The 26,686-nt window shown below is 36.8% G+C and overlaps 4 protein-coding genes across 4 annotated transcripts in view; 2 read left to right on the forward strand and 2 right to left on the reverse strand.

Moving 5' to 3' along the window:
* The window catches only part of LOC127965215 (uncharacterized), a 231,803-nt gene that overhangs the window by 73,694 nt on the left and 131,423 nt on the right, over positions 1 to 26,686 (reverse strand). The window lies entirely within an intron of this gene.
* On the forward strand, positions 483 to 5,411 carry dbr1 (debranching RNA lariats 1). Its single transcript, XM_052565889.1, has 8 exons — positions 483 to 854; positions 1,058 to 1,182; positions 1,677 to 1,757; positions 1,831 to 1,916; positions 2,082 to 2,306; positions 2,412 to 2,489; positions 2,624 to 2,769; positions 4,232 to 5,411. Exons 1-8 carry the CDS (start codon positions 658 to 660, stop codon positions 4,989 to 4,991), a joined length of 1,698 nt encoding a protein of 565 aa, XP_052421849.1. The 5' UTR covers positions 483 to 657; the 3' UTR covers positions 4,992 to 5,411.
* On the reverse strand, positions 6,581 to 16,357 carry rab5b (RAB5B, member RAS oncogene family). The gene is made up of 6 exons (XM_052565894.1): positions 16,231 to 16,357; positions 14,050 to 14,322; positions 12,713 to 12,864; positions 12,503 to 12,625; positions 8,978 to 9,071; positions 6,581 to 8,264 (listed from the first exon to the last, which is right to left on the reverse strand). The coding sequence occupies exons 2-6, from the start codon at positions 14,210 to 14,212 to the stop codon at positions 8,152 to 8,154; spliced, it is 645 nt and encodes a 214-aa protein (XP_052421854.1). The 5' UTR covers positions 14,213 to 14,322; positions 16,231 to 16,357; the 3' UTR covers positions 6,581 to 8,151.
* tbccd1 (TBCC domain containing 1) lies at positions 16,843 to 25,737 on the forward strand. The gene is made up of 7 exons (XM_052565888.1): positions 16,843 to 17,213; positions 17,952 to 18,283; positions 18,367 to 18,528; positions 21,620 to 21,986; positions 22,638 to 22,824; positions 23,899 to 24,402; positions 24,958 to 25,737. The coding sequence occupies exons 2-7, from the start codon at positions 17,954 to 17,956 to the stop codon at positions 25,178 to 25,180; spliced, it is 1,773 nt and encodes a 590-aa protein (XP_052421848.1). The 5' UTR covers positions 16,843 to 17,213; positions 17,952 to 17,953; the 3' UTR covers positions 25,181 to 25,737.

A 26,686-nucleotide genomic window follows, 5' to 3' on the forward strand; every position in this document is an offset into this window, starting at 1 on the left:
TTGAAGAATTGGTTTATTTATTAATCATAAGTAATTCGATTGGTGCTTCCCGAATATCCTTGAGAAAAGTAACATGCACCACGTGACAACAAGCATCGCAACTGGCTGCACTTTCCACACTGGCATTTTAGTTTCAAATTCAGAGTTCTTTGCTTCTTCTTCGTTATTTGAAAAATTCATTGCAACAACAGCAAAAAAGTACTGGTATGAATATGAAAAACAATGCAAAGTAAAGAAAAAGTAAAAACTATGCATTTAAAAGAGAGAAAAAAAATTGTATTACATAGAAATAATTTTGCATGGCTGTTTTTGTATACATTCCATATACTGTTCACGTGGATTCCGAATGATGATCAGTCTTTAAATCAAAGCTTGCACACATTTTTTGTATTATTATTTTAGTATAAAATTGAAGAACAAATATAAATGAAGGAAAGTGTGGATGAAGAATAACAAATGCATTTAACGCACTGGTCACATGACAGTTCTGCACATGTGCAGAGTAGCATGTGAGTTAAAGGAGGCAAAAGCATAGATTGTATAGCAAAAGCGGCTGCTAGAAGAATTATGTCAAATAGGTAAAGGTTTGATCATCTGTGCTATGGGTAACTCGATTTGTCGTCTTTGAGCGTAAGGCTGTTGATCAGAGAAATAAGGATGAAGGTGGCAGTAGAAGGCTGTTGTCACGGAGAGCTGGATAAGATCTATGAGAGCATCAGTTACCTGGAAAATAAAGAAGGCGTGAAGGTGGATCTGCTGTTGTGCTGCGGAGACTTCCAGGCGGTCAGAAATGAAGGAGACATGAAGTGCATGGCGGTGCCTGTCAAGTACAGACACATGCAAACCTTCTACAAGTAAGCATACACCCAATATTATTCAGTAGATAACGTACATGTTTCATTAAACAGTGACCACTCAGTGGTTGCATATTTATTATTATTTATATGGATAAAGCACATTTCGTTTTTCAAATATTTTTGTCTTTGAGTGAATGTTAAGTAAACATTACGTTGATATTGCTCGACCATCGACATGTCATATCCATCGGGTTTTTAAGGTACTACTCTGGTGAGAAAAAGGCTCCTGTCCTGACGATTTTCATTGGCGGAAACCACGAGGCGTCAAACCATCTGCAGGAGCTTCCGTATGGAGGCTGGGTGGCCCCCAACATCTATTACCTGGGTCAGATCTTTGGCTCATACTCACAAACGCAAACCTTTTTACTTTAATATGTAGTAAGATTAATAAGTGTAGTGCCAGATTTGTGTTTTAGTGTTGTATGCTCAGACTTTTACGGTTTTCTTAAAGGGTTAGTTCAGCCAAAAATGTAAATTATGTAATTAATGATTCCCCCCTCATGTTGTTCCAAACCCGTAAGACCTGCGTTCATCTTTCAGAACACAGTTTAAGATATTTTAGATTTAGTCCAAGCTTTCTGTCCCTCCATTGAAATTGTATGTATGGTATCCTGTCCATGTCCAGAAAGGTAATAAAAACATAATCAAAGTAGTCCATGTGACATCAGAGGGTAAGTTAGAATTTTTTGAAGCATTGAAAATACATTTTGGTCCAAAAATAATAACAAATTACAACTGTATTTAGCATTTTTCATTTTTGGGTGAACTAACCCTTTACTTAAATAGTTCTCAATGGATTTGATGTTCCTCATTCCTCAGGTTATGCAGGGATTGTTCGCTTTAAAGGTGTACGGATTGGTGGTCTTTCGGGAATATTTAAATCTCATGATTACAAGAAAGGTGAGTTTTACCAATTTCAAATCGGTTAATAAAAGACCCAAAAATGACATTTCTGAACCTTATGCAATTTCAGGACACTTTGAGTTCCCACCATACAGCCCAGATTCTTTGCGCAGTGTGTACCACATAAGAAACATTGATGTCTTCAAACTTAAACAGGTAAATCGATAAGTGACGTCCTTAAATCCAGTACTTTTAGATAAAATATATTTTAAATGCATCAACAGAAAAAAAGTGATCAAAATATGATTTACAGTTTAACTCATAAAAAGATGGAAACAATATTTTGCTATCCATGTCTAATATTAAACCTAACTCCTCCAGATCAAGATGCCCATAGACATCTTCATGACCCATGATTGGCCACGAGGCATTTATTACTATGGCAACACAAACCAGCTTCTGCGCCAGAAGAAGTTCCTCAGACAGGAAGTAGAGAGCGGCACCTTGGGCAGCCCTGCTGCTGCAGAGCTTCTGGACCACCTGCAGCCCACATACTGGTTTTCAGCTCACCTGCACGTGAAGTTCGCTGCACTGATGCAGCACGAGGTGGGATTTATAAAAAGAGAGCGATATAAACCTATTTATCATCAAAATCTCCAGAGTTTATTATTCATTATAAAGTAAATCACAACTGGCTATTTATCATAACAGGCTGAGAAAAATGCTGCCCCAAAGATCACCAAGTTTCTTTCACTTGACAAGTGTCTTCCACATAGAGACTTTCTTCAGGTAATTTTTCTGCTGTTTCCATCAACAAAACGTGTTTCAAGCTCTTCCAGTAGTATCCTCTTTGTCCAAATATTGTTAGATCCAAGTAGTAGATCTAGTCTTTTTTTGAGTGAATGAATGTTTTGGTTTTGCAGATTGTGGAGGTAGCAGACCGACCGGGCTCCTCGGAGCACCTTGAGTATGATCCAGAATGGCTGGCCATCTTGAAAGCGACAGACAGCCTTCAGAAACCATCCTGCAATTTCTGGAACCCACCACAAGACAACGGACTACACACCAGGTACAGACTATGTTAAAGTAACTACATTTTCATGCACATCATTTTATGATTATTCTTAAAGCGATAGGTCCCCCCAAAATTAAAATACTGTCATTAATTACTCACCTTCATGTCGTCCCAAACCCCTAAGACTTTTGTTCATCTTCGGAACACAAATTAAGAACTTTCTGACCTTCCATAGATAGCAAGGGAACTACCACATTAAATGCCTGGAAAGGTAGTAAGGACATTGATAAAATAGTTCATGTGACATCAGTGGTTCAACTGTAATTTTATGAACCTAAAAGTATAATTATGTGCAAAGAAAACAAAAATAATGACTTTGTTCAAAGATTTGTTTCTTTTCTGGCTCAGTCTGCCCACACAGTACTCTTGTGAATGGCAGCATAACAAAACTGACCGAGAAGAAAAGATATCATTGAACAAAGTCATTCTTTTTGTTTTCTTCTCATAAAATCAAAATCAACCATTGATGGACATGGACCATTTTAACAGTGTCCCTACTATGTTTCTGGGCCTTGAACTTGGTAGTTACTTTGCTGTCTATGTTGGTTTAGAAAGCTCTCAGATTTCATCAAGAATATCTTAATTTGTGTTTCCAAGGATGAACAAAGGTTTTGCTTGTTTGGAACGACGTGAGGGCGAGTAATAAATAACAGAATTGTCATTTTTGGGTGAGCTATACCTTTTAATCCATAACGTATTGGCACTTTTCATTAATCAGCATATTCTCAATAAGTTCTGTTCTGTTCCTGATATTATCCTGTGGAATTTTTTTAGATGCTCTTTGATTGGTTGAATTGTCATAGCTGCCTGTGTCCCTCATAATACTCATTGTCACTGTTCATAACTACTGTTCTTTGAATATGTCATTGTATATTTTTAAAAAAGGGGCCAACTTTTTGATCGGAGTCTCTTATGCTCACCAAGACTTATTTTGATTGACCACAAATACCGTAAAACTACAAAATTGACAAACATCATTAAAGTTTAAAAATAACAGTTTTCTATTACAATATATTTTAAAATGTAATTTATTCCTGTTATGGAAAAGCTGAATTTCTGTGGCCATCAGTCTTCAGTCATGTCACACGATCCTTAAGAAATTATAGTAATATTCTGATTTGTGCATTTCTTATTATTATAAATTTTTGCAAGGGTTGCATTGCTTAATATTTTGAAAAAAAAAAAAAAAACCTATATATATATATATATATTTATTTTTTCAAATGAACAGCACTGATTTGAAAAGTATTTCATGACATTATAAATGCATTTACTGCTAATTTTGATCAATTAAATGCATGTTGCTGAATGCAGTTTGTAATATTAGAATTAATAAATTGAGAAATTGGCTTCAAATTCTACTATTAATCAGGAAGCTGTGCACACAAACAGTCAATATCTTGCACACAAATGAATTTGTCAGTATTTAGACACCCTGTTCCTCTGTTTCTTTCAGGTGGGATTTCAGTGCATCAGAAGAAGCTATGATGGAGGTCATGAGTGATTTGAGCGGTGACCTTTGCATCCCTGAAAATTTCAGCCTGACGGTGCCCGCTTATGACCCCAGCTGCCCACAGCCCAATGCCCACCCGGTCTACTCCACCAACCCCCAAACCACAGAGCTGTGTGCCACCCTCGGCCTGACAGACATCTACATCCTGGCTGGGAAGGCTTACGGAGAGGAGGGTGCCACAGGTGTGACTGAAGAAGAGGAGGATGGGGACAGCACAGGGAGTATAGACGAACCCAGTGAGTACCCCACTGACACCTCTGGCCTCTCCAGCTCCTATAATCCTGATGAAATCACCATTGAGGACGAATGGGAGGAGGAAGAGGATGAGGGAGTAGAATGTACCGAGGGGAAAGGGACCGATGCAGTGGTTCCAGAAGGGCAAGTAGGGAGCCAGGACAGCGATAGAGACAGCAGTCCCCAGCGAGAGATGGCCAATAGACTGATCTTACCTCCCCCATGTTCCACACCAGAATCAGAGGCTCCACTACGCTCCTTGCGGCCGCTTTCTCTTCCCCCTCCTTCAGCATCCCTCTCTCAGGGCAGCTCAGAAGAGGAGGGGGGCCTTACACCAGCCAGGGTCCCCAAACGCACCAGCGGGGAGACTACACAGGGGTCAGCAAGTCATACAGGTGGCACACCTCAAATCAAACGGAGAAACCAGAGTATCTACACAGCAGTAGAAGATGAAGAGAGTGAGGGCTAGATAAATGCAATTATATTTTTTGATCAGCAAAGTACTACCAAGTATGATCTGCTGGAAAGTTTGAGTCTGAGGAGTTGAATGGGTTACTATACTGATTTAATCTGTTTGGTAATGATTGTTTTAAAGAGCAGGGTTTTTTATGAGTGTGAGGAATTAAAGAAAAACTGTTTTAAAACATGTCGATATTTGGGGGGCATTTTAATGTGTATAAAGTAACACCACAACCATTAATTTTTATCTTGCATTTGTCATTTATTTTCCTTTGTGATGGGTTTTAATGATCGGTTTCTTTCTATCTTTCAGTCAAATATATCACATCACACTCATTAGTTTACTCTGTCTGGACTGTTATTTTACTAGCTTTGTGTCGATTGACTTGGCTTTACCATTCTATTGTAAATACATCAAGTCTTAACAATATATGATCGTGATGTCTTTTTTTGTAAATTCCATCTCAGTCTTTCATAAAAAGGCAATAACTTGCTCTATCCCTACGGCAACTTTCCTTTATGGCTAACCAGTGTTGCGGAGATGTTTGCATCATGTGGTTAATTTTTCAAAAAGCAAATAATTTGGCCATTGTGGTTTAAATAAATTGCAGAAAAGGAGCTCTGTGACCAACAAAAGTGTACGATACTTAGACATTCATAAAGATAATCTTAATTTGTAAAAAACTGTTACTCGTTTGTGAAAACACCAAATATTTGAGTTCTGAAGCATGAGTGCAATTCCTAGAAGTAAAAAAGCTAATGTTAGGCAATAAACTTGATTTAAAATTCTATCTTTATCTACATAATTGTGTTTGAAAGAGTGTGATGGTAAACACAAGGCTGTAGAAGTAGACTAGCGAGTATAAAAGTTTTCTTGTTTCACGACATTAAGAAATAATGTGTAGGATTTTACTGATGTATTTTATGTCATAGAATAACGTGAAAATATTGTATGCTTGTGTTTACCACAAACAATGCTCACTCGTTTCTGGGTTTTCCTGCAGAACTCTATATTAAAAAGATTAAATTTCCCTATTCCGATCTCAAACCATTCCGGTCATGCCCTTCTCCACACAAATCTTGAGTTCTCCCATTTCCAGTTCAAAATAACCAATGGAACGAATGCTGCTGAGGTCTCAGCCATCTTGAAAATGACGTCAAATGACACTTAATGACTTAAGTTGGATATTTGACCTCGACTGCCATTCTGGTGTTGTGCCCAATTTCGACCCCCTGTCGAATTATTACCACCCTAGTATTGGTAGGTTTAGGAGTAGGTGTGGGGGAGGTTAGGATTAGGCAATCAGGTAGCGATTTCAACAAGGGGGGGGTAATAATTCGGCAGGGGGTCGAAATTGGGCACAACACAGGTTACATTCAAGCAGGAGGAAGGGGAATTTCAAGATTCTGTACGTGAAATGCCACAAAAATACATCTAGAGGGCTATCTATTAGCATTTAGCACCAGAAACCTGTTTGGTCGTTATGTTTGTGATATCATTTGGTGCTGCTAGTGGTATTTCGCTTGGATGCTTTAAGGGTAAAGTTAACAGAGATTTAGATCAAGGCTAGTCAAAAAGCCACAGAAACTAAAGCCACATTCCATTCATAGCAGAACAGCACAGCTTTATTTAACATTTCAGTTCACAGAGGTGTTAACAGGAGATCAGATCTATTCCACAAAAAAAGTGGACCTGAAGACACATGACAAATGACTTCTAGCTGTGTGACACCATATCATGATACCCAATTCATTCCCTAAATGATCATAAAAATGTATTGGTAACCCATTAACTTACTGACTAAAATCAATTTTAAATAAAACTCATTTTATACACCTCAACAAACAGCATCCATAAAACAAAACTGTTACTAACACGCTCAACTTATTGTTCTTACAGGTTACAGCCTGTACACTTCGGGCAAGCGTCTCGAAAACGCTACTTTTCTGTGGTCTGACGACCTCAAACAAGCCCAAAACAAAGAACACGGAAAAAACGGAGTAGGCACTTCTGTTTTTTTCCTCTTTTTCTTTTTTTTGAGGGGCTTTGTGGGCCAAAAATTCCCTTGCTGCGATTTGCCGTCCCGACGTATTGCACAACACTGGTTCAATCACGTTTTTGATTAGTGGGTGCTTGAATATTTTTGTTGCTTTTTAATAACACATACTGAGACATTGGTCTGGTATTGCATGACTTCCTTTTCCAGATGAACCAATGTGCGTTATTCTGTGATTACTTCTAAAGCGAAATGGTTTATGAACAGTCATCTGGTTGCTGCCAATGTGCTGTTAATGATTTGTCGACTGTTTCTCAAACAGTAATTTACACAAAGCGACCAGAACGTAGAGAAGGCATCGTAGAGCTTGCTGTTGTTTCGTTAACTTCAAAACTGAACTTCAAGGTCGATGTGGTCAGGAGAAGGAAATGGGATAGGGAAGACAACAGTGATGTTCTTCAATACTTTTTGGGTATAAGATAAATGACGAGTTACTTACGGGAGACCAGTTCAAATAAAGGTAATAAATAAAGCTGGAGGCTGAAAAAACAAGCTCAGGTTGAAAGAAAAACTTCTGCTTCAATGGTCCTTTTTAGTAGATGTGGCTCATGGTTGAACAATTCCAAGGGTTAGTTTAGGGTAAGGTGCTGACGTCCTTCCAGTGTTAGAGTTGGGATCAGAATGGGAGAGCCCAGAGCTTATGGATACTCTTACAGGTAACATACGAATGCTTGAAGACTTCTAGCTGTTTTAAGGGGGCATTATGGACCATTTTGGCTCATTCCAGGACTGAGAACGGGATTTGTCAATGAAATAATTCTTCTGTTCATTCTGATTCTTCTGTGTTCCTGTATCTGTTTGGGTGACACCTTGGTGCTTGCATACTGAAAATGAACAGAGGCTGAAATTATTGTTGACTTAAAAGTAATACAGAATCCATGTTTACTGCCAGTTATGACAGAGTTCATCGTCCGTTCGCTTTCTGCCCTGTCCATCAGAAGTCTTCCATGAAAAATCTCTTGATGGCATCACTGAGGGATTTTCCCTCAATCTATTTCTGTTATTCCTCTCTCTTTCTTTCCGTATCCGTCTTAGGAGGTGAAAGGGTGAAGGGTGTGATTTTGGGAAGGAGAAGGTGTCTGTGGTCTCCCGTGGTGGAGTGTTGACAGGCCTTTAGTTCCCACAGCAGCTTCGAGTGGACTGTGCATCTGGGTCCTGCAGGTTTACCCCCCTGTGTCGGGCAGCATGCGTGGGGTTTTGGGTGTCTGTTTTTGGCATCTTTTTTGCTATTGATAAATAAAAATAAAAGAGCTGAATGAAAACTGAATGAAAAAGTCTGAACACTATTCATAACGTTAATCTTTTGTTTAAATTTGGCATGAAATGAAACTCACTCTATTTCCTAAATAATGTTACTAATTATATTGTGAATAGTTCATCCATGCATTTTTTTTTTTTTTTAATTTTTAATCAAAATAGTCAAAAATTTAATAAACCAGTAAAACTAATTATCTTTGCTGACATACTGTATGCAAAACATCTTCAATCATTGCTTTAAACCCTGACCTCTTCTTACACTCAACTGAAGGTTGTGTTCATATCTGCCTCTATCTAATCAACAACCGACTGAAAGAAACACTTTTTTTTCTGTTTCACTCGGATGTTTGTCACAATTGAAAAGATCAGATCTCACTACAACGTCACAGATAAAGTATAATGCAACATAATTAAGAAATTACAATCTCGAAAATCTGGTACTGGGTCAGTATGCCATTTGAATTTTTAATTCTACCTGTAAACAAATTATTAACAATAGTTTGTAGCCCCTTACAAGCATTTACCCAAGTAACCATAGATTTTCTTAAAACACAATAGCAACTAATCTTATTACTTTTTATTCTTATTAAAACCTTTTTTTTTTATATAGATAATATATCTTAAGTGTAGTACCAATAACCAGCACAGAGTACACTAGTAGGAAGACAGCTTTAACACTTACCAATGGCCAGGAACAACTCGTTTACATTCATTGCAGTCTTGGCAGAGGTTTCCATGAAAAGCAAGCCTGTGTCTTCTGCATATGTCTGGGCTTCCTGTACATACATGTAAAATGAATGTCTTGGTTACTGCACACAAGACATTAAAGAAATATATATATATATATATATATATATATATATATATATATATATATATATATATATATATATATATATATATATATATATATATAGACAAATATGCTTCTATTCAGCAAAGATGCTTTAAATTATTAAAAAGTGACAGTACAGACATTTGTAATGTTACAAAGGATTTCAATTTCAATTTCAAACTTTCTATTTATCAAAAAATTCTAAATAAATGTATCATGTTTCTCTCAAAACATTGATAAGAATAAGAACTTATACAAGCAATTTCCTGCAATTTAAATCGGCATATTAGAATGAATGAAGAAATGGCTGTTGAAAATTTAGCTTTGCTATCACTAGAATCATTACATTATAAAATATATAAAAAATAGAAAAGTTATTTTAAATAGTAGCCTATAATATGTTACAATTAGGGCCGGGACTTTAATGCGTTAATTGAGATTAATTAATTACACAAAAAATAACGCGTTAACTAAGATTAATTATTACAGAAAAAAAATTCCCGCATTTTTTATAACTTATTTTTGCACCGCGGAACGTTTCTCACTGGATGAGTTTCGGCGGACCGATTATACTGGAGCACCAACTATCGTTCGTTTCTTTTACTGTCTATAGGTGTTTCTCAATGTCAAGGAAGGATCCTCGGAAGCCAGTATTTCGAGGATGCTCCGTCATCGACATCCGTCGAAGGACTGTTCCAATGTCGAGGATCCTCGGAATTTCAACCAAGGACTGAGTCCTTCGTTTGAAGAATATCCCATACACAGGATCATAGACAGTAAAAGAAATGCACACAGCGACCCCATTGGAACTCAATGGAGACAAGTGAAGCCCATTTTTACCGTTTTTTAGCACTTCTGTTTCTGACGCGCAGACTCAAACGAAGCTTGACGACGTAAGCAACCTGTCTGACAGATGTAAATCTTCTAAGTGGCTGTGCGTCCAAACTGCCATCGTTAATCTTGCAGAGACGGCGAGCTTGAGTGGGGAGTTCTTTGTCGTGAGTGAGCAGGAGTAAGTATTCTGATTAATTATTTTGTATAGTATTTTAAAATGTAACGCCAGTACGCCATATTAAGTTAATTGCCTGCGAGCTTCTCCTCCTGTCTGTACGGTAATGCGACAGAGAGACGAGTGGTTATGACGCAATCATTAGCCTATTTTTTACAAAAACTGTTTATACGGGGCCATAATGTAACATAGAAGGTAATGGAGCCCTTTATACATTGTTGTGTATCTTTAGAAATAAATAATGGACAAACGGAGTCTTTAAACGCTTCAGATGTAAAGTTATTCGCTGTCAAAGTGACGCCAAAATGAATGGGAGTCAATGGGAATGCTAACGTAAGTGAAGTTCTGGTAAAAGATGGCAGCCCCCACCCGACTTCAACTTCCGGTCGAGTTCCTTGCCCCCTGGAAAGGATGCACATGTGTATCCTTCGCGCTCTTCGCGCTCTCAAATCACCCACAATCCTATGCGCGCAGCTTTGCTATCTAACGTTAGTTCGAAAATGCAAAAATGTTGGAGCATTAACGGCTTTTATTTACGTTACCAAACCTTTGTTATGACTGTAGTAAATATAAGTAAAGTTTGACGTTTAAATGCCAGTACAAATTACTACCGTATTGATATTATAAATTATACAAATACAAATGGTTAACTGAACCGGACCTGTCATTTAACAATTGGTTGCGTCATTGGTAGTTATTTTATAAATAACTTAAGTTGTCCAAAGTAATTTAATGATACCATTCACAGCGTTATTCAAACGGACCTTTTCACTGACGTAATGATGCAATTACGTACACTTGCTAGGCTGTTCCATTTACGTGTTCTCCAAATGCAAAGAGGGGTCTCGCCTAGCCTCTGAAGGAAGTGACTTGGAAGGATCAGTCCTGCCAAGGAAGTATCCTTGACATTGAGAAACGCCTTATGGTTCGCATCGAGCAGCAACCTCCGACAATAAGGAAGTGACTAAAACTGCAATTCATCGACTGGCTGCTTGAGGCTGGCTGCAAAAGGGAGTCAGTCCCTTAGACTCCCCATGTTAAAATGCCCAACTTTACAGCAGAAAAAAACATGTTTACAGCCTGGTTCAAAAAATGATTTTGGTCTATATTGCTAATTTTGCTCTTCATGACAACTGTGAGGGGGGTGAATTTTTTTAAAACTCATCCGTTTAAATTATATTAAGACTTAAAGTTCTGCATAATTAAGGGCGTGGCCACTTGAGTGACAGGTGGATTGCCGCTGCTGACAATGCCGTCGCACTAGGTGGGCGTGGCTTCAGCAATCAGCTACCGCCTTTTTGCCCATTTTCAATTATCCGGGAGAGTCGCGCGGTGACGCGCTGCCAAGATGGCGACGGCCTGCTCTACACACTTTAGGCTTCAAACCGCTAATGAGGAGTCTATGGGTGACATCACGGACACTACATCCATATTTTTTTACAGTCTATGGTTCGCATATCACCGCGACACATCGAGCCTCAAGTATCACCTCAACGCAAAACATATAGCAGCTAGCGTGGACTTTACACTTTATGTTGAACTGTATTATTTTGTTGGTGCAACAGTTTATGTTGAACTCGTTATTGTTTTGGCCAATGTTATTGAGAGTTGGACTTAGTATGTTATGGCCTCTGTAGCAACAGAGAGATGTTTTCTAATAGTCAGTGTTTCCAATGTTCTGAATGTAATTGACAGTATTGTGTTTTACTTAAAAAAACACTTTACAGAAGGTTCCAGCACCTATAAGCTTCCTGAATTTCTGAAATGTACTATTTCTAAATTGTTTCTAAATATGCTATTGCTACACTTCATGGCAAAAATTGCACTGGTCTGCTAGACTTGGTTGAACAAAAATAAACAATATTTTGTTGCTTAAGCTTATGTATTCAGTCATTATTCAATGGTATACTATAAATCCATGTGAAAAAAATTACTTCTCACTGTTCTCAGGTCAAATATTTATATGCGATTAAAATGCGATTCATTTCGATTAATTAATTACAAAGAAAATTACAAATCTAATTAATTAGATTAATTTTTTTAATCGAGTCCCGGCCCTAGTTACATTATAACTGTTTTAGTGTATTTTTTATCAAATAAAATGCTGTCTTCATGTGCACGAAAGGCTTTTTAAAAAAATAAATAAATAAAATTCGTACCAACCACAAACTTTTGAATGATACACCACTGAAACTGAAACTTTTTTATTCTGTTCTGTGTGCATTGAAATAAAAATAGCAGCACACTACACGCAACAATCCCAGAGGTATTTATAAATCAAACCACAATGTGATTATTTTTGCCCCTTAAAGAACGTTACAACTCCCATGTCTTGAAATATAATTAAAAAAAAAGGATATGACCTCATACTCCACGAGTCTCTTTTCCGCTAAGTCAGACTTGTTTCCTGAGAGAGCGATGACGATGTTGGGACTGGCCTGCCGCTGCAGCTCTTTCACCCAAGCCTTCGCTCGCTCAAATGTTTCCTATAAACACATGGCTAAAGTCTAAGCAACAAATTTACTATTTTACCAAATAAAACTTGTGCGAAGAGTGTACCATTGTAAACTTACAGGCTTGGTGATGTCAAAAACTACAATAGCCGCCTGGGCTCCACGGTAGTACATGGGGGCCAAGCTGTGGTAGCGCTCCTGTCCAGCCGTGTCCCAAATCTCAAACTTCACTGTAGTGTCATCCAGACAAACAGACTGTGCCAAGAACGCAGCTGATGGTGGACAACAGACAAAAAGTTTCAAGGATTAATAATATGACGTATCTGACATTGATATTTAAATGCAGCAAGGCTAAAGCAAGTGTAAACAACATATTTAAGCTAATGAACAATTTACTTGGCAGTAGATTTATTTATTCAGATTTCTATAACCAATGTTAAGTGTAATTTATTAGAATTACTTATTCATTGAACATCTGTGTCTTTTATTATACCGCTGTTGCTGCAGTTTTAATCAACTCAAGGCTGTGTTTTAATGTGACTTAACCACAGGTGCATGCCTAAAATTACCCCTTAATCAAGGTAAAATCACTTCCATTCATGATCTCATGTGCTTTATTGCTTTAGCAGAATTCCAGTCTGATATTACTGTTGCAAAGTCTACAACAATGTTTGCAAATGCTAGTGTGAAGATTATACTCAGAGATAATGAAAATGGTTTGTCATCATACTCACACGTGATGAAATCTACAGCTATGACTAAAAGTATAAGATCAGTTAACACAAGGTTATAAATAGCTATAAAGAACCCACAAGTGTGTTCTCAGCACTGCTAACTCTATTGCTCACACCCGATTAGACTCTGAATGTACAAAGTTCTCTGCGGTATTCGTCCAGCTCTTGAAGTGTTCATTTGCAAAGCAAGGGTAACAGGCAAAAATCTAGGTGTGCAAAGGTTTTTTTTATTTTTATTTTTTTAACCAGTGTTCCTGTGGCACAATTGGTTGTGCATGGTAAAATAATCCACCAAATGATGTACAATACCGTTCAAAACTTTGGGGTCAGTTATCTTTGTACTGTTTTTGAAATAAATCTCTTTTACTTACCAGGGCTGCATTTATTTGCGCAATAACAGTAGTATTGTGAAATATTATGACAATGTGTTCTATGTTACTGTAGAGACCAAAGCTGATTTTTTAGCAGCCATCACTGGAGATACATTTTTAAGGATTCTTTGATGAATAGAAAGTACAAAAGAATAGCATTTATGCATGTATGCTGAATAAAATTATTCTTTTATTAAAAAAAAAAAAATAAATAAATCTTACTGACCTCAAACTTTAGAACAGTACAGTATGTAGGAATGCAAATGCAATAAACCAACCAAAATCCACCTAAATATAAATACCCATTACCAATGTTTATGAACTCAATTAAAATTCATCCCCTATGCCTCACCTCCAATGGTGGTCTCCTGAAACTCATCAAACTGGCCCTTAACAAAGCGCAGCACCAGGCTGGACTTGCCGACAGCCATGTCTCCCAGCAGCACCAATTTGAACTGGCAGATCTTGGTCTGCGGTAGGCTTCCATTGGCCCTGCCGGTCCCACGAGTGTTCATGATGTAGGAAGGGTGGCCGTCCTCCCTGACAGCGTCTCTAAAAGCAGCAACTCAACAACTGGCACTGGAGACTTCTTTTAAGTTGTGTGGATAGCTGTCAGACTGTGATGCTAAAAAATCAACAACGATAAGAGTAGAATGTACAGTAAGTGGAACGGGTAAAGGAAGAGGAAGTAACTTACAACTAAAACATTCTGGTAAAGGAGAGTTAACTTACTGAAAATAAGCCATTACAAGTATTCCAAAACATACTGAGACATTTTATATATATCTTCTTTTATTTTCCACAACAGACAGCTAGTCATGAGGGTGAGTAAATGATGCCAAAATGTTCATTTCTGGGTAAATATTTTGGCTCTTGCACAACTAAACTAAAACTAATCAAATAAGCAAAATTGGAGGACAGAAGTGAGAATACAGTTGTCTTCAGTTTCTCCTTCCATACAAAGCCAAATTATAACTTTCCAGTCAGCAGTCAGAACCACAGATGCTCTGTGTAGTGAATCAGTTCTCATCAGAAATAGGGAAGCTGATGAGTAAAGCAATACAACAACATTTCTTAGGTAAAACCGCATTGCTACACATCCTCATGACCATTTAAATCTGTGTGTCTGGTTCAACAGCTTACAAATGTTTCAAGAAAACAAGGTGCCAGGTATCCAGCTTCAAGATTGATTTATTGGGCATAGCATGACAAAAACAACAACAACAACAACTCTTATCTCAGCATCTTAGTGAAAATATCTGTTACTGAATACTGAAAGTACAGCCCCCTCGTCCATTCCTAATACACCATTTGTCCAAAAGAATGATCTTTATTGTTGCAAATTCCTCCTGTACTGGATGTCGACATAAACAATGATCAATAAACTAGATGTTTTGCAAGTGGAACACCACCAGGTTTGTGAAACTGTCACCTCTTTGTGGTTTCTCCGTCGTGTGCTGTTCTCCGAGTTTGTATTGGTTTGCAAATATTTATAGCTTAACCCTTTAGGGTCAAAGTCGGGTGGACATCACATACAGCAATATAAAGGCAAAAACAATGTGCACTTTATATGTAACAACTTTGTTGACCTGATTGTATCTGAACAGTTATGTTGACAGAGTTGTTGTAATGAATTGCATTAACACATATTACTTGACATTTACATTGTAAACTTAAGCGTTACCATGTTTTGCACTCACATTTTATCATTATGGGATGGAAACTCCATTATGCAACATCTGTCCATTTGCATGTTGTGTTTCATCTAGAATATATTCATAACCGGTCTATTAATCCAGAATTATTACCAGTATTTAATCTGTATACTGCATGTAATTTAATGCATAAGTCCAACAAATAGTTGTAAGTCTAATAATCATGTGTATGTCTATTGATCCGATTAACCTATATAATAATCATGTTAAAGTCTATTGATCTGAATAATAACTCCATTAATCCTGTGTATGCATATTAATCTGATTAAAAACGTTGTTAATCAAGCATACCTCTACACTCTTATAATCACCAAGTAAATGTCCATCGATCTGATTAACAATTTAAAAAAACAGGCGTATTTTTATCGATTTGATTAATCACTCTAAAAATCAGGCGAAAATCTATTGATCTGAATAATAACTCCAATCATCAGGTGTATGTCTGCTAATCTGAATAATTAATTTAGTGCATTTCTTTTGACCCTGAACAATACATCTGATAACCAGGAGAAGGCTATGTCGACTCATCTGATAATAATCTAATAATCAAGTATATTTCTACTGAACTAATGCACAACTGTAATAATCCGGCGTGTTTGTGTTTACGTGCTTTAATCCATAACTGTGACAGTCAGCTAAATGTATCTGATATGATGCATTAGAGGCGCATAGAATAGACTCTGACCATTATTAACGTGACTCGGTCTCGATCCGGGCGATGCGGGCCGAACGGTGTCATGAACACCAATTTCTAAAATAATCACACCTCTTTTACATACATAGAGTCACATAAGACTACCAGCATTAGCGATATTTACCTGTTGTTGCCAGTCGCGGCTGTTTTGGTGGTGGCTGCTCGGTTGTTGATCTATCAGCTGATTATCGGTCTGCGAGCACTTCCTACACATCCGCGCATGCGCATTGAGCCATTAAGCATTTGGAGAGAAAAATGTATTTTTCATTACTAAGTTGAGTATAAATAGTAATATATGGGTAGTTTTAATATAAGGTTGATATTATTTCTCTTTTGGGAGGACTAAGTTTAAAATTTTACTTAATAATGTTGTATATAGCGCTTATTTAGGTTTGTCTATAGTTTATTTGAAAGAATAATAAAATATTTTGAAAAATAGATTTAAAACTGGGTTAAATTTACTAAAACACAAATAAGACAACTAAATAGATTACAAATTAGACTAAATTGACAAACTTTTATTTTGAAATAGAGAGAAGCACTTCTAACCTAGACAGAAGGCTGTCTTTTTTCTGAACAAATAATTCAGGATTTATAAATGACACCAAATATTATTTGATCATCGTGATTATCATCCCTGCTTGTTTGTTTTGTTTTGTGTGCATTTGTCCAAGACATCAATCGATCAATTCAACATATATGACTTTTGTTTTATAATAAAGTCGGACTGCATCTGTGTTACGTCACAGACATCATGGCAACCGCTCATTAATAGTTGTGCTGTCTTATCGTTCTTTGTTTTCTGAGTGAAAATATTTCTATAGAGATTATCTTACATATTTATTAGGCTCGAACTACTTTATTGTTTTAAGGTGACGGTTTGGTGGTTGTGTGGGCCTCTAATATTGGTGGAATGAATGAAAGGATGAAAATAATGAAGTTTTGAGCGACACAGCAGCGCGCTTTCGCGGTTGGTATCGCGCGCGCATCAGCATAGACAGCACTGGAAAGCATTTCAGTTTAAATATATATATATATTTGTTGTATATGTTAACCCATGAAACAATGGTGACCACCGCTTGAAGCCCTGAAACCTTCAATGATCAGGTAAGTTAAGGAGAATAGAGGCGAGTCCGTTATCACTGTGTTGCTTTGGAAAAGATGCTGCTAAACATGTCTCTCATAAAGTTGGCTGAATGATACACATCTTGCTTACATCGAAAGTTTGACATCATTGTTATTAGTAATATAAATATTTTGGGAAACCTCGTTTTCTGTGTTTGTATAATTGAATTGGCGTCTACAATACATACAAAAACATTTTAGATTGATGTGGAACGTTTAACTAAGAAGCAAAAATACAGGTGAGTGGATTTGACATAATGATAAACTTCAGTGGCTGTTGAATTGATAAAGATACGCCATATATTATACTGTTGTTAATGGTAATGTTTCCCATTTATAAAATTAACTATTAGGACTTCAAACCAAATTATATAAGTAACGTTACATACATACATATATACTGGAATGATGTGGTTGTCATGGAAATACTGCAAGTTAATTTTAACAATGTCATCAAGTGATTCCCTTTACCTCATACATCTAGCTCAGACTGGTTAGATATGATGAAATTCTTTCCTTGACTTTTTGGATGTATTGGAAACTATCCAGTCTTTCTGTTGTACCATTTCTTGCAATTCATATTATTGTTGTCTATAACATTATGCAATTTGTTAGTGCATTATCACTTATGGACGTACACCGCCATGCTATTATTGAATTGATACTTTCTCCCTGCCTCAGCTCACTCGCTTGAACAAATCTTTTTTTTTTCTTCAATAGAAATGGACAAATACACAGCATGTGTATGGCCACGTCTGGAGCCCTTCCTGATCGGGGTGCTTCCTGCCACACCCCCAAGCAAGTTCAGCATGCATTATCTGCGCAAGATGGCTTGTTATGTTCGGACACGGGACGGCTGCTTCCCCAGGCTTGGATGGCACATGTGGCGACACATCGCTTGTGGCAAACTGCAGCTGGCAGAGGAGCTTGCCTGGCTGTATTTTGAAACTTTTGATCTGTTGATGCCTCGTTCTGCAGAGCAGAGATTAGAATGGGCAGAAGCTCTGTCCCAGTGCCACACTCCTAAGGAGCTTGACAGGCAGCGTTGTAAGGTAAGAGAAAAATGGTGTAGTGCTGTTCGAATGTATGATTACCATTCTGTTGTACTAATCATTTTCTCTATCTCTTCTTTTAGCTGTCAGTGGACACTCTGCAATTTCTACTCTTCCTGTATCTACAGCAACTAAATCGAATATCTCTCCGCACCTCACTGATTGGAGAAGAGTGGCCTAGTCCCAGATCACAATCTCCCTCTTCCTCGTCTGAGAGAGACACCAAAATAAACTCCCAAAATAAGGTGTGTAGGTGTATTTTCTGAAAACATGAGTCATATTTTCATATGTTTTATATAGTTTGTTCAGTTAGATTTTTATTTATAAATATATATGAATAATTGTATTCAGCAAGGATGAATTAAATTGATCAACGGTAGGTTGATCAATTTAGATAAACCTACTGTTGTCTCTTAAAGATTCCCCCGCACCCTTTTTGAATGCATCGTTTTCTAGTTTCCCTATCACTTTCAAGATTCACGATTGCATGTACTCTGTTTATACCAGGGGTGGCACGGTTCAACTTTTTCATGGTTTGGTTTGTATCACGGTTTTAGAGTCACGGTTTTCCGTACAGTTCGATATGTGCTATGTTAATGGAAAAACTATACTTTCTAATAAAAAAAAGAAGAAGAATATTCTATCCAATTACAAGCAACAGCACAAATAAATACAATAGAGTAAAGATACAAACAATAAACAGTGATTTTTTTTTTTTAGGTAGCATAAGTTTTTAGGTCCAAAAATTAAAAAATTGTATCAAATGTAAAACAGCCTTGCATATTGGACTGTATAAATTAAAGATTATTCTTGAATAAAGTTATAAAAGCTTTTTAATTAAGAGCAGTGAGTGATTTCTTTGTTGTTGCTGTTCGATTAATATATAGACCTTCACTTTAAGAGAATGCACTGATACAGTAGGCCTGTGTTCAGCCTGCTATGTCTGCTGTAGGATACTTACCAAGATGGGCATTTTGACATGATTTTTGTGTGAATTTGTCCATTTAAACGGCCATAGCTGGGGTTTGCGGGGCCCTGGTGCAGGTTGTACCATTGGGCCCTGTTTGAAATTGTTAAATTTGTTTGTTCGTTCTATTTATTTATTTGTGCTATTTACACAATTTGACACAAAAAAAGTTTTTCAAGTTTGTTGATGTCCAAGTACAGAAACCAAATAATTAAATGTAAAACAGCACTGCATAGTCTTCAATGTGAAACAATAAATATACAGTCAAACCAAAAATGTATTCAGACACCATCAACATTTCTCACATTATCAGTTTGTTTGCTATAGTTTAGAAAATGGTAATAAAATATTACAAGAACTGTCAGAGTTAAACTGTCAGAGCAAATGAATCTTGATAATGTCAGATAACTTTGATAGAAATGTATGTACTGTATTACAATCAGCCAAAACTTCAGACAACTGTTAGTATGACAATATTTACACAACTATCAATACTTTGTTGAACAATTACCCAGCAATGCTTAAATTTGTTTAGTCTGTGAATGTTGCATTAGTAATTCAGGAAAAAACACATAGGCCAAACCTTGTAAGGTCAAAGTGTCGTAATGATTTTTGGTCTAATTTATTATTTTTTTCACTTTCACTAGTAGTAAGTCCATTGTATGAAGAATTTTTGGGTATAATATGTCACAGTTCGCTTTATTTTGCTATACTCACATGAATTATATTGTCCTTCACCTACTAGTATAAAAAAAAAAAATATATTTTTTATATAAAATCCCTGAAGCAAACCCGGCGGCATCTTAGCTGCATCCATGTTAGCACGTCATGTGTGAAGTGGTAATTTCACAGTAGGCATACACACAAGTGCGAAGACTCGTTCTCGCCCCCTTCAGTGCAATTCTGCTAGGTATACATCCGCGCTATATCAAGGTGAAAGTCATCATAGCTTGCTTAGTATAGACCCAGCTCCAAACCCAAGTTTGAGAATAGATTAACGGCGATAACGCAGCACGTTAACGCCGATAACGGCCCACCACTATATATATATATATATATATATATATATATATATATATATATATATATTAGTAATTATTGGTTTGATTGTACGTTAATTCTTGTTGAAACTACAAGGTAATTCAGTCAAGAGCAGGTAGTGATTTTCTTTCATTTCCTTGGATTAACATTACAGCAGCTAGTAGCTAAATTAGGCGCGGTCACTTTAAGAGACAATGAACACATACAATATAATAGACATCCGATTTTTTTCTCAACTGTTTACTAACACTTAAGAAATAACCACCAGTTTTTTCGAACATACTTTCCTAGACGGGCATTTTGACATTTTGTATGTATTTGTCTGTACAAAAGCAAAAAGAGGCAAATTCGGCATTCAAGTGTTTTGAGACACGTCTCTGCGTGCACCCTGGACACCAGAATTGTATTTGTTCGTTCAGGTGCAGGAGGAACTTCGAGGAGAACTTTGCAAAGGAGAGCTGGCTTCAATATTGCTGTCTGTGAAACGCGGCTCTCTCCGCACCAAACACAGCGCGCAAGTAACCAGCTACTCCGTGTAGTTTTTCCACGTCTTGTGTTTGAATGATTTACACTCTTTTAAGTATTTAATTGGAAATTGGCAATGCTTAAAAACACAATGATATGCTTTCGTGTCAACCACCCTCAGTCGTGGGCCCCTATAATCGTCACCACCTTTCACGCATCCTTTGGCTCTTAAATGTTTAAACTGACAAAGCTTAAATGAGTTTAGTTTGAATACATATTAACATGTGATGTTCGGGTCTTATCTGTTAGGAATTGATCGTTGTTTTCCCTTATAAGGATTCATACTTCGGGCAAACCTGCCCCAATCCTACCGCCGATGTCATCGTCCAGTAAAGACATTTATTTTGTTATAAAATCTCTATATTTCAAATAAATGCTGTTCCTTTAAAGCCTAGTTGAGCATAAAAGACAAAAACCTTAAAAATCTTTTGAACATTTTTATATATGTACAAATAGTTAATAATTACATATAACAGAAATATATTAATTAGCTTTTATTTTATTTAATGAAATTTAAATTTGGTTTCCTGTAAATAATGTAAACTAATTTAAATATTAATAAAATATATATTAAAAATCCTTAATTTTCCTTATTTTTTATTTGGGGTCAAATCCTTAGACATTATCAGATTTGATATGTTTTCTGAATGTACTTTAACTTGTTACTGAGACAATCAGGTGTACATTATGCCTGAATACTGTAGGAAGAAAAGATCTGTTTTTTTGTTTTTGTTTTTTTTTATTTTGGTGTATAATGATAACAGTTTTGGATAGAAGTTTGTTTATTCCTTCTATTTTACCAGAACTGGGACGACCAGGCTCATCTTACTTTCATCCAGACACACTTGTCTGAGCTTTTGGAGTTGCTAGTGGAGCCAGGCCAGCTGAGCAGTTCAGGACAGCTCCTGCGTGACAGCCAGCTCACTTCAGAGGCCTTGGAAAGCCTCAGTTTGTTGCTGGAAGGATCTGTGAGCCATAGCCGTACCGTGCACCCAATCCACAAGCTCCTCAGCCGCTCGCCACTGCAGTCCCAGGCAGGATTCTCCAAACTCAGTCGCTCCTACTCTCTGCAGCAGTTCCAGGGGTTTCTGCATCAGGCCCTTTGCCTCAATCCCTTTGGCATCTCCACCTGCTCTGAGTCGGGAAAGAAACTGGCGTGGGCACTGCAAGGTAAACTGGAAGTTCTTGTTATGAAGTGTCAAGAATATCTTTATTTGCAAAGAAAACAAAAATAATGACTTTATGCAAAAATTAGTCTCCTCTGTGTCTCTCCACATCGCCACAGTGTCATTTTGCTGAATATTTGCTGAACGCAAGCAGTCTACACTCCTCTGTGTCAGCCGCACTACAAAGATGAACTGTTTTCGTTCAAATCAAAGCGTAAATACACGTAGAAAATGGATTCTTGTGTCGTGGCAGTTTGCGTTCAGGTCATATCCTCCAAAATGGCACTGCAGTAATGTGGAGACACAGAGGAGACAAATTGTTGAATAAAGTCATTATTTTTGTTTTCTTTGCATAAAAAAAGTATTCTTGACGCTTCATAACATTACGGTTGAACCACTGATGGCAGATGGACTATTCTGATGATGTCTTTCATACTTTTCTGGACCTTGACAGTGTATTTTACTTGGCAGTCTATGGGACAGTCCCAAGCCTTCCTGTTTTCTTCCAAAAAAGACGAACAAAGTTTTTACATGTTAGGAAAGGACATGGGTGATTAATGACAACATTATCATTTCGGGGGGGAGTAACCCTTTAAAATGATTGATGGTTAACCAGATTATAATATCACCAACACTTTATATTTTTGTTTTGTAGTAGAGGGCACCCTAAAGAAAGCCAAAATATTCAGAAATGCCCACATGGCTCCTCCGGGAAGTCGACTGTTGCTCATGTCGCAGGTTTGCAAGCAGACATTAGCCAAAGACTCTGAAAAGCTGAACAATGCCAACATCAAGCTCCACCGTTGCAGTGAGGCTTTCATCTACCTTCTCTCTCCTCTGAGGTGAGGATAAAGCTAAATAAATGCACTTTTATTGTTAACTGTGTATCAAATACACTTTTTCTCTCAGTCTGTTTTTCTTTGATGTAAATTGAATTAATGAGTTTCTTAGCAAAAACAGATCTTTTTTTAATTGTATATTGTTATCATGTTTTATTGTGTTATTTAGATGTTTTTTTTTTTTTTTACCTAATCAAAATAACCCAGCTGCTGTTTGATTGAGATTAATTGGAATGCACAATGAAAAAACATGTTCAGAACAGAGTTATCTGTTTTTGCAAATTACCGTATTTTCCAGGCTATAAGTCGCACTTTTTTTCATAGTTTAGCTGGTCCTGCGACTTAAAGTCAGGTGCGACTTATTTATGTAAATTACTTTGAAATGAACTGAGAGAAATGAACCAAGAGAAAACATTATCGTCTCCAGCCGCGAGAGGGCGCTCTAGGCTGCTCAGTGCTCCTGTAGTCTTACACTGAAGACATAGAGCGCCCTCTCGCAGCTGGAGACAGTAATGTTTTCTCTTGGTTCTTGGTTCTAAATAAATGCGACTTATAGTCCAGTGCGACTTATATATGTTTTTTTCCTTATGACGTATTTTTGGACTGGTGCGACTTATACTCAGGTACGACTTATAGTCCGAAAAATACAGTAACTCCTCAATTCTTCTTGAAGGCTATCAATGGGATGTGGGATCTAAAAGTAACTTCTTAAAAAGCACATGGGCGATACATTTGTTATTATTGTCATTTTATGACCATTTGCGGTATCCCACAACTGCTTTTAAAATGTTTCTTAATTAGTTTATTTACATTTTTTTTTTTTTACCGTTTACCCTATTCTTTCCATGAAAATATTTGACCCAAGTTGCTGACATGGGATAAGGCATCAAATGAATGTGCACTAGTTAACACATTAATCAATAATCTGTTAGTATAATCATGTCCCATTCCTAATAATAAAAACAGCATTGCCTTACTTGGACTTCATGTCAAAAGAAAGTTAAAATCAATGCTGGTCATAGTCTGATGTCATTCAGTTTGTAAACATCAATGTAAAACGAAGTCCTTATCTTGCAGATCTGTGACCTTGGATAAGTGCAGGAACAGTACAGTGGTTCTCGGCCCGGTGGGGACCAGTGTCCACATTCAGAGCTGTGAGAATGTTCGTCTGGTGTGTGTGGCCGGCCGTCTGACCGTAGGCGGCTCTTCTCATTGTACAATCCATGCCCTCACCCCTACTCGACCCCTTCTCCTACCTGGGAATGTGTCTCTCACACTGGGCCCCTTCCACACACATTATCCCACTCTAGAGGACCACATGGCTAGTGTGGGCCTAGCTGTGGTTCCCAACTTATGGGACCAACCTCTGCTGTTTGGAGCCGAGGGTTCCGCTACAGACACTGGCTGCTACCGCATCCAGCCCCCTGCTGAGTTTTACCCGCTGGTGATACCCTTTCAAATGGAGGGGGATAACTGTGAGATCCCTTGGGGCCTGCCAGCGGACTACCAGAAGGCCATGGAGAGCCGAGAGAAGACGATAGAAGATTGGCAGAAGACTGTGAAGGAAGCACACCTAAACAAGTGAGCCCACTTTTCCGTTTCTTTCGAGGCTGTAGTATTGTCTTTAGCCATGTTCAGATCGTAGTTAAATAAACATAGGCACAGGTTTAGTGGTACACCAATACAATTATTTTTTTATCTTTCCGTTTTGTTGATTTTTTTTAAATTTATTTATTATTATATTTTTTTTTTTGAACATTCCATAACCAAATGATTTTAGGTTTATTGTAACAAATATTGTTGTAGTTGTTGTAATTATTATTATTATTTATTTATATTATTATATATTATTGTTATTAAATAAAAAATATATTTTTGTTGTTGTTGATTTGTATGTAAAATATGTATTCACTATATTCATATATTTGGGGTTTGAGCTTATGTAGCTTTAAAAGATATATATATATTTTTTTTTACAGATTAAATCTACTTTAATATAAGTCTAGCATTATTATGAAATCTGATGTAAAATTATAATGCATCTCCATAATAATCACATGGGCAGTGTTTTTTTTTTTTTTTTTCTTTTGGCACATTTGGATGCACCAGTGATGCATTGTATTTGTTGTTTTAAAGGGTCCAGAGGCGGCAGTTTCAGGCCTTAGTGGAGCAGAAGTTTCATGAGTGGTTGCTTGAGACGGGACAAAGACAAGAGCTTGACAGCCTCCTCCCTCCTGCTCTCACCCCTTCCACCTCTGTGGACCACTGGCCTTCCAGCCACACCTCCAACTCTGGACCAACTGTACTCAAAGAACAACAGCCTGAACAAGCAATGGGACGGGCGCCAACTGTTTGCTAAAAGAACAGCTAAATGACCTAAAGATGCTTTTCCCATCTCTTCATCGAACATCATCGTTCTTCTGGTACAAAGACTATCAATGCTGTATCAGGTTTTGATGGGGACTTTGTGTCCTGTCACATTATTGACATCTAGAAAAATCTATGCTGGAGTAGTTTTTAGAGTTGCTGTATTATTGCTGCAGGTGTCTGATAGTTTAAGCATTGTTACTCTTTGTTATGAGACATGAGAATCAGTGATTCCGGAGGTTGATATGCAAGAGAATATCAACCTACGGGAATCATTATATAATTAAAATAGGAAAGGGACCGCTTGCTGCCTTTATATGAATTTAGAGGGAATAGGGATGAGATATGTACTGTAATTTAATCTCAATTGGTACCTGTTATAACGCATCCAGTCACTGAAGAGTTTGCAGCTGTTGCCTTCTGAAATCTCATGGCCAGTAGAAATGTTTATGTCTCCTATGCTGTATCTATGTTCACAATGCCTTGCACTGTAATTGCACTATTACTGTATCTTCACAATACAGATTCCAAAAATGCTGTCACTTAAAATGTCTCATGAATGTATTCATGTCTTAAGTGAACATTTGAAATGTGTTTGAATCAGCATTTTATAGGTTAGAGTGAAATAGTGAAATAGTTTGGTTGTTATAAACCAGAGCCATTTTCATGTCCAGTTTGAAGACAATTTTAGCTATTTGGACTTTAGGCTCTGAAACAACACCCTGCATCTTCCTTTTTTAACTTTATTGGCCATATTGAATCAATAGCACTTAGCTTTGGCTTGCTGAATGGAGTATATGTGTGTAATGCCTCTTTAATTCAGTGAGCGGTAATTATTTTTTATCTTACGCCAAATTTTGGTAGTACTTTAATAGAATGGAATTTGTTAAAGAATCTTAATAACTGATAAAGTACCTTTATCCTAGTATATAGCAGTGTTATTTTAGTATTATAGTATTTATTAATATTTATAATATATTTTTTTTTATATAATAGTTGGTTTTCATTTTAGTGTTTTTTTTTGTAGTTTAGGTTTTTATTTTCATTATATATATATATATATATATATATATATATATATATATATATATATATATATATATATATATATATATATATATATATATATATTATAGCTTTTTTTATTTCAGTTTTAGAGTAATTTTAGTATTTAATCTTAGTTGGAAATCCAACATATATCTGATTTTCTTAAGTTAGTTCTTTATTTTTAATTTCAGTTTTATTTTAGTTACTGCTAAATATTTGTAATATTTTATTTTAGGTAACACTAACAACATCGCTATCACGTGCAATATATCCGTTTAAATACACAATACTTCCACCATGCTGATATTGAAATTTTTTTACAGCATTGAAACATTTAAAAAAAGGCACCCTGACCAAATTTTGTTTTCAAAATCTTTATGTCTCTTGGCCTAATCGGAAAGATGGCTGCACACTTTATAATCTCACTGAAGTTAAGTGTATAGTGAGTATT

This window comes from Carassius gibelio, chromosome B9 (assembly GCF_023724105.1).
Source record: "Carassius gibelio isolate Cgi1373 ecotype wild population from Czech Republic chromosome B9, carGib1.2-hapl.c, whole genome shotgun sequence".
Classification (NCBI taxonomy): Eukaryota; Metazoa; Chordata; class Actinopteri; order Cypriniformes; family Cyprinidae; genus Carassius; species Carassius gibelio.

Coding starts and splice junctions, on each gene's coding strand:
- dbr1 (XM_052565889.1), top strand. CDS start 658: ATGAAGGTGGCAGTAGAAGGCTGTTGTCACGGAGAGCTGGATAAGATC. Junction 1,917..2,081: donor ATGTCTTCAAACTTAAACAG/GTAAATCGATAA, acceptor TAACTCCTCCAG/ATCAAGATGCCCATAGACAT. Junction 2,490..2,623: donor CACATAGAGACTTTCTTCAG/GTAATTTTTCTG, acceptor TTGGTTTTGCAG/ATTGTGGAGGTAGCAGACCG.
- rab5b (XM_052565894.1), bottom strand. CDS start 14,212: ATGAACACTCGTGGGACCGGCAGGGCCAATGGAAGCCTACCGCAGACC. Junction 12,865..14,049: donor TCAGGAGACCACCATTGGAG/GTGAGGCATAGG, acceptor GTCCACCATCAG/CTGCGTTCTTGGCACAGTCT. Junction 8,265..8,977: donor CGAGTTGTTCCTGGCCATTG/GTAAGTGTTAAA, acceptor ATTTATCAATAG/CAAAAAAGATGCCAAAAACA.
- tbccd1 (XM_052565888.1), top strand. CDS start 17,954: ATGGACAAATACACAGCATGTGTATGGCCACGTCTGGAGCCCTTCCTG. Junction 18,284..18,366: donor TTGACAGGCAGCGTTGTAAG/GTAAGAGAAAAA, acceptor CTCTTCTTTTAG/CTGTCAGTGGACACTCTGCA. Junction 22,825..23,898: donor TACCTTCTCTCTCCTCTGAG/GTGAGGATAAAG, acceptor CTTATCTTGCAG/ATCTGTGACCTTGGATAAGT.